Source organism: Myotis daubentonii, chromosome 3 (genome assembly GCF_963259705.1).
Source record: "Myotis daubentonii chromosome 3, mMyoDau2.1, whole genome shotgun sequence".
Taxonomy (NCBI): Eukaryota; Metazoa; Chordata; class Mammalia; order Chiroptera; family Vespertilionidae; genus Myotis; species Myotis daubentonii.
The window spans coordinates 59,985,059-59,997,095 of NC_081842.1; the positions used below are offsets into that span (position 1 = coordinate 59,985,059).

General features: G+C 41.7%; 1 protein-coding gene across 2 annotated transcripts in view; it reads left to right on the forward strand.

Annotated features, from left to right (window-relative positions):
* Positions 1-12,037, forward strand: part of POLQ (DNA polymerase theta) — a 98,879-nt gene that overhangs the window by 15,843 nt on the left and 70,999 nt on the right. For both annotated transcript variants that reach the window (XM_059687715.1, XM_059687716.1), the window contains exons 8-9: positions 693-839; positions 11,056-11,268. In XM_059687715.1, coding sequence (XP_059543698.1) covers positions 693-839; positions 11,056-11,268 — 360 coding nt within the window. The remainder of the gene's footprint in view (positions 1-692; positions 840-11,055; positions 11,269-12,037) is intronic.

A 12,037-nucleotide genomic window follows, 5' to 3' on the forward strand; every position in this document is an offset into this window, starting at 1 on the left:
TAATTGTCAGCATAATAAAATCTTGGCAACTCTTTGTGGGTCCTCAACATTTTAAGAAAAGGTAATCTTAAAAGTTAAAAAGTAAGAATGTATTTTATGAGAAGTTTTACTACTTCAGAAATCCAAAACTCTGGGAAATTCTGTAAGAAAACAGTTTCTGCAGAAAGTTAAGGTTTTACTGCGGAAAAGTTTACACAGAGGCAACAACAGAAGGTAATGTGATTAATTATCTCATTGGTACCAACGAGGCTAGAAAAAATTGTCACATAGAATTAGGCTTCTAAGTGATTCTGACACCACTGGTTGGTGGGTCACACTTTGAGCAAGGACTTTGATTTTTAGGCTGTGTGTGGTAGTTGTTCTCTATAATCCTCTCCTTCCTTCAGCTGGTTCCTTTGGTCCCCTCCTGTGGGCCTGATCCCACTGTAATACAATGTTTCCTAAACGTTGGTGAACTTTAGAATCACCTGGGGAGATTTTAAAATTCCTCATGTCTAGGTTGTACATGATTAATCACAATGTCCAGGGGTGAGAGCCAGTCATCAGGATTTTTAAAAGGTGTCAAGGTAATTATTATATGTAGTAGTTTCAGAACCATTGCCCCTGTGTTTAGCTCTGTAATGACTTACACAGATAGCACTCAAAGAAGCCCAGACAGAGGTGAACAGTGTTGATAATGTTTTTTGTGACAGGATTGCTAAAATCATCTGAACTTTCACCAGTGATACTGCAACAAAAGGGCCTCCTAGAAGTGATTGATCAGCTAAAACATTCGCCTTCAGGACTGGACTCTATATTACAAAAAACTGTACCATGGGGAGTAGCATTTCATCATGCAGGTATCCATATTTATAATCTGTTAAGAAGCCCCCTTCAAAAATTCTCACAGTTTCTTCATTTTTATATTAACATGCTTTGATTTCTTATTAACCACACTAAATACTCTTAGATTTAATTTTAATAAATTGTATGATTAAGATTAAGTAAGAGTAAAACAAATAGGTTTACTTATCTGTATAGTAAACCTAACTTGCAGTAAATGTCTTGGTGTCCCTTGCTAAAGTCTTCATACAGATTGTTTTCAGATGCAGCATGTTGCCCTCAGTCAGAGCATGTTTTCTGTTCTTGTCTTCCACTGACAAATATAATGCCTTTTCCAGCTTAACTAAGCACTTATCACACACTATGTCCTTAACTTTTGCAATTTGAGATGTGACAGCAAAACTAGCACACATTGCTTTTTCCGGTACAGTTTCACGGATAGAAGATTCATTCTTACCATAAATGTTAGCAACTTCAGCATACATTTATGCACTGCTTAATGACATAGTCTGAGAAAAATGTCATTAGGTAATTTTGTTGTTGTGCAAACATCATAAAGTGCACTTACACAAACCTAGATGATATAGTCTACTCTATACCTAGGATATATGGTATAGCCTGTTGTTTTTAGGCTATATATCCAACATGTTACTGTACTGAGCATTCTAGGCAGTTGTAATATAGTGCTAAGTATTTGTATCTAAACATATCTAAACATAGAAAAGGTACAGTAAAAATATGCTATAAAGATAAAAAATGGTACACTATTACCATGAATGGAGCTTGCAGGACTGGAAATTGCTCTGGGTGAGTCAGTGAGTAAGTGATAAGTGACTGTGAAGGCACTTGTAGTTTCACACACTTCTGTAGACTTATAAACACTTTACACTTGGACTACACTGAATCTATAAAATAACATGAGATTAAATCAAGCACAAGATAAAATGATGCAATCAAGAGATGCAGTAAACACAAGATTATGAGGCTGCTGTTGGAGTAACTTGGCATACTGTTTAACAGTAAACTATTTTTTTATAAATAGAAAGCATATTCTAAAATAGATTATTACCGATTCTACAACTAGAAGGAAAGAGAAAAGCATACCGAGACTCAGAGGAGGTGCAGTGCGGAAAATACAAAGGTGCGGAGGTGTGTGTGGAGTGGGCTGGTGGCTGAGGGCGCGGTTGTCTGTTTCAGTCCGGAGGGAGTCTCAGGCTCTGAGCTCCAGTTCCGGGCGAGTCTCTGGGGACACAGACTCAAATGGGAGAAGTGGGACTGTCTGGCATCAGTCCGAACTCGAGGGCAGCTTTCTCTCCGAGGTTTGCAGCCGTTGCTGGGACTCTGAGAGCAGCCATAACTGCTCGCTCCACCTGCCCTGTTGATCCCCTGGGACCTGCCCTGCCCAAGCCTTGCACAGAGGCATTTGCGGGATAGCCTTAGGCAAAGGCTAGATTAGCACCTCCCTAGAGGACAGAAGTTCTCCCACTGCAGACACAGCTGATTCTCACAGTCAGTTGGCCTGGAGGTCAAATCCTCTCCAGTATTACCTACAACAATCAAGGCTTAACTACAACAAGACTGCGCACAAAGACCACAAGGGGGTGCACCAAGAAAGCATAAAAAATGCGGAGACAAAGAAACAGGACACAACTGACAGAAATGGAGGATATAGAGTTCAAAACCACACTTTTAAGGTCTCTCAAGAACTGTCTAGAAGCTGCTGATAAACTTAGTAAGGCCCTCGAAAAGACTGGTGAGACTGCCGATAAATATAGTGAGATCCTCAAAATTTCTAATGAGACCCTCGATGTTGTAATAAAGGACCAACTAGAAATTATGCATACACTGACTGAAATAAAGAATATTATACAGACTCCCAACAGCAGACCAGAGAATCGCAAGAATCAAGTCAAAGATTTGAAATGCGAAGAAGCAAAAAACATCCAACCGGAAAAGCAAAATGAAAAAAGAATCCAAAAATACGAAGATAGTGTAAGGAGCCTCTGGGACAGCTTCAAGCGTACCAACATCTGAATTATAGGGGTGCCAGAAGATGAGAGAGCAAGATATTGAAAACCTATTTGAAGCCGAAACCGGTTTGGCTCAGTGGGTAGAGCGTCGGCTTGCGGACTGAAAGGTCCCAGGTTCGATTCCGGTCGAGGGCATGTACCTGGGTTGCGGGCGCATCCCCGGTGGGGGGTGTGCAGGAAGCAGCTGATCAATGTTTCTCTCTCATCGATGTTTCTAACTCTCTATCTCTCTCTCCCTTCCTCTCTGTAAGAAAATCAATAAAATATATTAAAAAAAAAAAAAAAAAAACCTATTTGAAGAAATAATGACAGAAAACTTCCCCTACCTGGTGAAAGAAATAGACTTACAAGTCCAGGAAGCGAAGAGAACCCCAAACAAAAGGAATCCAAAGAGGACCACACCAAGACACATCATAATTAAAATGCCAAGAGCAAAAGACAAAGAGAGAATCTTAAAAGCAGCAAGAGAAAGAAACTCAGTTACCTACAAGGGAATACCCATATGACTGTCAGCTGATTTCTCAACAGAAACTTTTCAAGCCAGAAAGGAGTGGCAAGAAATATTCAAAGTGATGAATACCAAGAACCTACAACCAAGATTACTTTATCCAGCAAAGCTATCATTCAGAATTGATGGTCAGATAAAGAGCTTCACAGATAAGGAAAAGCTAAAGGAGTTCATCACCACCAAACCAGTATTATATGAAATGCTGAAAGGTATCCTTTAAGAAGAGGAAGAAGAAGAAAAAGGTAAAGATACAAATTATGAACAACAAATACGCATCTATCAACAAGTGAATCTAAGAATCAAGTGAATAAATAATCTGATGAACAGAATGAACTGTTGATTATAATAGAATCAGGGACATAGAAAGGGAATGGACTGACTATTCTTGGGGGGGAAAGGGATGTGGGAGATGCGGGAAGAGACTGGACAAAAATCGTGCACCTATGGATGAGGACAGTGGGTGGGGAGTGAGGGTGGGGGGGGGGAACTGGGAGGAGGGGAGTTATGGGGGGAAAAAAGAGGAACAAATGTAATAATCTGAACAATAAAGATTTAATTAAAAAAATAATATTAAAAAGTATAGTATAGTAAGAACATAAACCAGTAACATGATCATTTATTATCATTATCAAGTATTATGTACTGTACATAATTGTATATGACTGGCAGCGCAGTAGGAGTGTTTACACTTAGTATAAACACATGAGTAATGTGTTGTGCTATGACATCACTAGGTGATAGGAATTTTTCAGTTCCATTATAATCTTACTAGAGGCCTAATGCACAAAATTTGTGCAAGGGGCTCGGCCCTTGCAGCCCTGGCTTGCCTCGGCCTTTGCAGCCCCAACTTTGTCTGGAATGTCATCTGGAAGGTCATTCAGCCATCTGGTCTAATTAGCATATTACACTTTTATTATTATAGATGGGACCACCATCGTATGTGTGGTCCATCATTGAACTGAAATGTCATTACGTAGCGCATGACTGTACAGTTTTTTTCCTTATTAGGGCAGAACTTTCACTTTTTCACTTACAGGAAACATTTTATGGCTTCTCTTTGGCATATACAAATTGCCATTACCACATTTGTGCTTTGGGGTCATTATCAAGTAAAATAACGGTTACTTGAACACAAGCACTGCAACACTGAGAGTCAGTCTGTTAACCAAATGGCCACTAAGTGGCTAACGGGCAGGTAGTGTATGTAGTGTGGATACACTGGACAAAGGGATGATTCACATCCCAGGCAGGTGGAGGGAGACGGTGTGAGATTTCATCATGCTACTCGGAGTAGCTTGCAATTTAAAATGTGGGAATTGTTTATTTCTGAAATTTTTCATTTAATATTTTCAGAGCACAGTTGACTGCAGACAATTGAAACCGTAGAAAGCAAGATCTCAGATAAGGGGAGACTACTGTACTTGCTACCTTAATTTTATGCCACTCTGAGTATCTTCTTTTATCTCAAGGAGTATGGAAGTATTCATACACATGTATCAAAATAAAATCAATTTTAGAAATTGTCATATTGTGTGTTGAGAGGGCTAGAGTGTTTGAAAATTAACTACATAGGTTGTCAAAATTGCAAAGATTATGATAGTCACTGAATTAAATAATTTATTTCAGGAAGTGATCTTTCCATGACTATATGTGCTAAGGATATGATTAAGAATATATAGTTTCTGCCCAGGTGGTGTGGCTCTGCGGTTGAGCTAAAACATATTTAAAAAACAAAAGAATATATAGTTTCGAAGATTAGGAATTTAACCTTTTTAGTTTATCATGCTATATATAAATAAATTTTTAAATATATATACACACACATATATGCACACACATATATACACAGTTGATTCTTGAAAAACACGGGTTTGAACGGCATATGTTCACTTACATGCAAATTTTTCTCAGTAAATATATTGGAAATTTTTTTGGAAATTTGCAACAATTTGAAAAAACTCATAGATGAACTGCATAGCATAGAAATACATGCATCAAAAAATATGAAACAGGTATGTCATGAATGCATGAAATATATTTAGATATAGTATATTTTAATACCATAGAATAATAGTATTAGTCCATTTACTACCATAAAATATACACAGATCTATTGTAAAAAGTTAAAATTTATTAAAACTTAACACACAGAAACACTTTCAGACCATACATGAATCCATTTGCAGTGGAGAGAAATGTAAACAAATGTAAAGATAAAATATTAAATCAGAACTGCATAAACTTAACTGTAGTACATAGTGTACTAATGTAATAATTTCATAACCACCTCCTGTTGCTATTGTGCAAGTGTTGTGACGAGCACTTAAAATGACCGTTGACACATCCTAGCCAGTTTGGCTCAGTGGATCGAGCCTTGGCCTGCGGACTGAAGGGTCCGGGTTCTATTACAGTCAAGGGCACATGCCCAGGTTTCGGGCTCAATCCCCAATTCGGGGGGTGTGCAGGAGGCAGCCAATCAATGATTCTCTCTCATCATTGATGTTTCATCTCTCCCTCTCCCTTCCTCTCTGAAGTCAATAAAAATATATTTTTAAAAAATGCCGGTGGCACTAATCATTTCCTTGTGAATAGATTGTCTCTGTAGTAAATTGGATTTTGCAGTAAAAAGTGATCTCGTGGCTTTTGCATATAAATTATTTTAAATTTTATGGCAATTCTATATGCCAGTGGTTAACAAATCTCCCCTGTCCCTGCATTTCCGCCTGCCTGGCCTGGGGGAGGTTGTCTTCTTCACCTGTAGCCTCAAGTACAACTTTGAGCTGATCCTCTTCTGTGGACCTGGCTCTCTGTTTCTCAATGAGTGCAGCCTCAAGGCTAAGTACAAACATGGGGGGCAACGGCTAGAGTTGGCCCGGCGCCTCAGCAACCGCATCCTGTGGATTGGCATCGCCATCTTCCTGCTGTGCCCCCTCATCCTCATCTGGCAGATCCTCTATGCCTTCTTCTGCTCTGCTGAGGTGCCGAAGCAGGAGTCTGGGGCCCTGGGAGCACGTTGCTCGTCACTCTATGGACACGGCTACCTCTGCCACTTCAACGAGCTGGAGCATGAGCTGCAGTCCCGTCTGAACTGTGGCTACAAGCCAGCCTCCAAGTACATGAATTGCTTCTTGACATCTCTGCTGACACTGCTGGCCAACAATGCGCCCTCTTTGCTGGCTCCATCCTGGCTGTGCTTATTGCCCTCCCCATCTACGATGAAGATGTGTTACCTGTGGAACACGGCCTCACCACCGTCACACTCCTGGGGGTCACTGTGACGGTGCTCCTTTATCCCGGACCTGCACAAGGTGTTCTGCCCTGAGCAGCTGCTCCGCCTGATCCTTGCTCACATCCACTACATGCCTGACAACTGGCGGGGTAACACCCACCGCGCGCAGACCCGGACCGAGTTTGCCCAGCTCTTCCAGTACAAGGCAGTGTTCATCTTGGAGGAGTTACTGAGCCCCATTATCACACCCCTCACCCTCATCTTCTGCCTGCATCCACGGGCCCTGGAAATTATAGACTTCTGCAATTTCACTGTGGAGGTCGCTGATGTTGGAGATACCTGCTCCTTTGTCCAGATGGATGTTTGCCAGTATGTGCATCCCCGGTGGCTATCCACTGGTCAGACCAAGGCCTCAGTATACCAGCAAACTGAGGGCGGGCAAGAGTTGTCACACATGCATTTTGCCATCACCAACCTAGCTGGCAGCCACCACATGAGAGCATGGCCTTCTTGAGTTTCCTCAAGGAGCAGGTTCAGCAGGATGGAGTAGCTGCTGGCCTTGCCCAAGGGGGTCTACTCCATGAAAATGCTCTCTTTATGTCCATTCAGTCCTTACAATCTGAGTCTGAGCCATTGAGCCTTATTGCAAATGTGGTTAGCTGGCTCATCTTTCCATGGTCCTTCTCTTCCCAGAGACCTGCAGGGTTCCAGGCACAGGACTGAAGTCGCCTCTGCCCTGTGCTCCTTCCCTCTGCAACCTGGTCAGGTTTCCACAGGCTGGGCTCCTAGTACCATGACAGGCTCAGTATCATGCCAGGATAGCCAGCTCTTGGAGCAGTGTGTGGGAAGGACAGCTGCAGAGCCTGGTGCTGTCAGAATATACATCCACTGAAATGAGCCTGCATGCCCTCTACATGCACCAGCTCCACAAGCAGCAGGCCCAGGCCGAACCTGAGAGGAATGTGTGGCACCGCCAGGAGAGTGATGACAGTGGAGCGAGTGCCCCAGAAGAGGGAGGAGTGGGTGCCTGGCACCCCCAACCTATCTCCCTCTCTGCCAGCTATCCCTGTGCTGCTGCATCCCGGCCTGGAGCATCTGAGACCACTGCCCTGCAAGGGGGCTTCCAGAGGTGCTATGGGGACATCACAGATCCTGACACAGTGCCCGGCTCCCTTTCACTTCTCTCGGCTTCCCCTTGGCGAGTGGACTGAAGATGGACAGTCAGCATCAAGGCACCCAGAGCCCGTGCCTGAGGAGGGCTCTGAGGATGAGCTTTCCCCTCAGGTGCACAAGGTCTAGACCAGGGGTCCTCAAACTTTTTAAACGGGGCCAGTTCACTGTCCCTCAGACCGTTGGAGGGCCGGACTATAGTTTAAAAAAAAACTATGAACAAATTCCTATGCACACTGCACATATCTTATTTTGAAGTAAAAAAACAAAACGGGAACAAATACAATATTTGTATTTGCATGTGGCCCGCGGGCCGTAGTTTGAAGACCCCTGGTCTAGACAGTGCTGGGGAGGGTCCGTATGCCCCAGGATGGCGGTATCTATTGCCCCGCCATCCCGTCCACCTGCCATGGAGGGCTTCTCTGAGTGTTGCCTGGCTCCATGTACTAGTATATGGTGTGTCCATGCCTGGCCAAGAGAGGTGCAAATACTGGGCTCACCACAGCCCCAGCAGAGAAATTGGGGGCCTAGGAACCAGAGCACACAGGACTCTAGCCTCATCCCCAGGAACTTACTTGGCTCAGAGTGTGGTGCTAGAATCTGGTCCCCAGCCCAGCCCCAGTAATGCTACCTTTGCGCCTACCCTTGAGTCTTTAGAGGACTGCCTACCACAGTAGCTGCCAAACAGGGAGAACCTGTGCCAACTGTGGAGTGGGAGGCTGGGCCTGGACCCTCAACCTCTGTGGCTTCCCTCTCCCCACCCTGAATAGATGAGCAGCTCAGGCTGTGGCCCGTACCTCACCCTCAGTTCTCTCCCAGTGCTACAGCCTGCTCACCCCTCCCCTTCCTGCACATCACTGGCATGTGAGCTGCTTGCTATGGTTCTGTTCATTCTTTTCCCTTCTGTTCAGCTTTTGATTTGTGTTGGCATAGAGGACCTAGCTCCCAGCTCCTCTCACCCTATCTTTTGACACTAAGGATGGTTTCTAAATTATAGGAGCAGGATGGAAATTTTTTACTACCCTGTGCAATATTTTAGAGAGGCCCCTGGGAGCATATCAGATCCTTATGATATTAGACAAAGTCCCTGGCCAGCCAGAAACTCATGAGTTCAGCACTGAATGGGTTGTTGTGGTCTACTTGCCCCCCAAACACAACACTTCTAATTCAACTTACTGATCAAGGGATAGTAAGGATCTATGAGGCTCATTGCACATGGTACTCTTTGGAAAAAACTGTCAACACTATAGAAGAGAACTCTGATAGAACATCATGAAAGTCTAGAAGGATCACACCACTAAGGATGCTATTGTTACAGAGAAATTTGTGAAAGCCATCTAACCTGAAAACAATAAATTCCTGCTGGAGAAAACTGTGTCCAGATGTTGTGCATGACTCCACAGGATTTATGACAGATCCAATCAAAGAAACCATGAAAGAGATTGTGAATATGGCAAAAAGGGGGGGGGGGAGTAGTGAAGAGTTTCAAGATACATATCTTGAAGAAGATAACTTGATGGAGATGAGTGCTTCCGAATCAATGCCAGAAGATGAAGAAGACATAAAGAAGCAGTGCCAAGAAACAAACTGCCATTAGACACTTGGCAGAAGGGTTCCAGTTATTAAGACTGCTTTGACTTCTTTTACAGCAATGGGCCCTTCTGTGGTGTGGGCACTGAAACTAAAGCAGACAGTGGAAGGCTTGGTACCATAGAGACACATTTTTAGAGAAATGAAAAGCAAAAAAGTCAGAAATTATAATGTATTTCTGTAAAGTTATTCTGAGTGTGCCTGCCTCTTCTGCCTTCCCCTTCACCTCTTCTACCTCTTCTGCCTCTGCCACCCCTGAGACAGCAAGACCAACCCCTCCTCCGTCTCCCCCTCCTCAGCTTATCCAGTGTGAAGATGATGAGATTGAAAACTTTTATGATGATCCACTTCCACTTAATGAGTAGTAAATAACTATCATGCCATACATTGAATAAACTTATCTGTTATGTATGTGTGTGAGTGTCTTCATGTGAAAATATAATAACTGTGTGGCAGGAATTGTATGAGACATTTTTGGGTCATCTTCATTGCCTAATTATTCATCATGAGCAAGACTTGTATTAAAATGATAGCCTGTTCTTACATAGGCATAAGGTGAATGACATAAAATGTAAAATTAATAATGTGTTCGTTTTTTTACTGTTTTATAACTGCTTTAAAAATTACATTACTGTATAATATGCTAATATCATAGGTAATCAGTTTAAAAAAACTATAACAGTGTTTCTACTGTCTTATGAATATGTCTGTTACTATATGCCATAAAAATCTTGTAACGGTTCATTTATTAGTGTGCAGACTAGACTATCTAGTATAATCATAGACTGCCACCAAACAATTGTATTGCTGCTGCTTTATTATCAGAGCATGAATTGTTATCTGTAAATAAATGAGTTTCTTTTTCACATCTTTCATTTTTTAAAAAAATATGTTTTTATTGATTTTTAGAGAGAGAGGATGTGAAGGCAGAGATAGAAACATTGATGAGAGAGAAATATCGATCGTTGATCGGCTTGCCTCCGGCTTGCAACCCAGACATGTGCCTTGACTGGGAATTGAACCAGTAACCTCTTGGTGCATGGTTTGATGCTCAACCACTGAGCTACACAGGCCAGGCTTACATCTTTCTTTTTTTAAAATATATTTTTATTGATTTCAGAGAGGAAGGGAGAGGGAAAGGGAGATAGAAACAACAATGATGAGAGAAACATTGATCAACTTGCCTCCTTCACACTCCACACTGCAACCCAAGCATGTGCCCTGACTGGGAATCGAACTGTGACCTCCTGGTTCATAGGTTACTCAACCACTGAGCCATGCTGGCTAGGCACATCTTTCATTTTTGATGTCTAGTGTTACTAATACATATACTATCTACAGTGTTTTGTTTCATGAGACAATATTGATATAGGTACTGACAGACAATTCATCTTGTAAATAGATGATGTAAACTTATGGTATCAATATAGTAGAGTACTATAAAAGTATTTCTCTTCCTTATGATTTTCTTAACATTTTCTTTTTTTAGCTTACTTTGCTGTAATAATACAGTATAAAAAACATGTAACATGCAAAATATGTGTTAATTGACTTTATATTATTAGTAAGACTTTTAGTTAGCAGTAGGAATTTTGGGGGAGTCAAAAGTTAAACATGGATTTTCCACTGTGTGTGAGGTCTGTGCCTGTAACTCCTGTGTTGTTCAAGGTCCATCTATGCATGTTATTGTAACTTCCTTTTTTTAGGTCTTACTTTTGAGGAGAGGGATATCATTGAAGGAGCCTTCCGTCAAGGTCAGATTCGAGTCTTGGCAGCAACTTCTACTCTTTCATCTGGGGTGAATTTACCTGCACGTCGTGTAATTATTCGGACTCCTATTTTCAGTGGTCGAGCTCTAGATGTTCTTACTTATAAGCAGATGGTTGGTCGTGCTGGCAGGAAAGGAGTAGACACAGTAGGTGAGTTTGAATTTAATTTCAATAGCATTATAGATGGACAGTGTCATTCTACTTGAAATTTGATTAGTCCCTAGCAACCCGGTTCTCATTATGCTGTCTTTGTTATCCAATGCACTAATGTCATCCTTTTGGATTTACTTAATACTTATAATTTAAGTCATTTTTCATATATTGTCAACCATTGATTTTCTACTAAGGTAGAATTAAGATTTTCTTTTGTATTATATACTGTGAAATCATTCAGTATTATCTTAGTCAAGTGAATTATCACATTAGCTAAAATATTTTTAATTTTCAGTATAGTCTACTATTTAGTGTTAATGAAGGGAGTAATTTTCTTTCTTTTTTTTAATTTTGATGAAGTCCAATTTATCTTTTTTTTCTTTTTAATATATCTTTACTGATTTCAGAGAGGAAGGGAGAGGGAGAGAGAGATAGAAACATCAAAGATGAGAGAGAATCATTGATTGGCTGCCTCCTGCATGCCCCATTCTAGGGATTGAGCCTGCAACCCAGGCATGTGCCCTGACTGGGAATTGAACCATGACCTCCTGGTTCATAGGTTGACGCTCAACCACTGAGCTATGCCAACTGGACTCTTTCTTTTTTAAAATTGATTTTAGAGAGAGAGAAACATAGATATAAGAGAGTAACTTTGATTGGTTGCCTCCCATCAGGTATTGAACCCACAACTCTCACCCTCATTCCAGTCCTGACCTCCACCATGTTCTGAAGTAGATGTCCAAAATTTCTTTAAAGTTAGAAGACT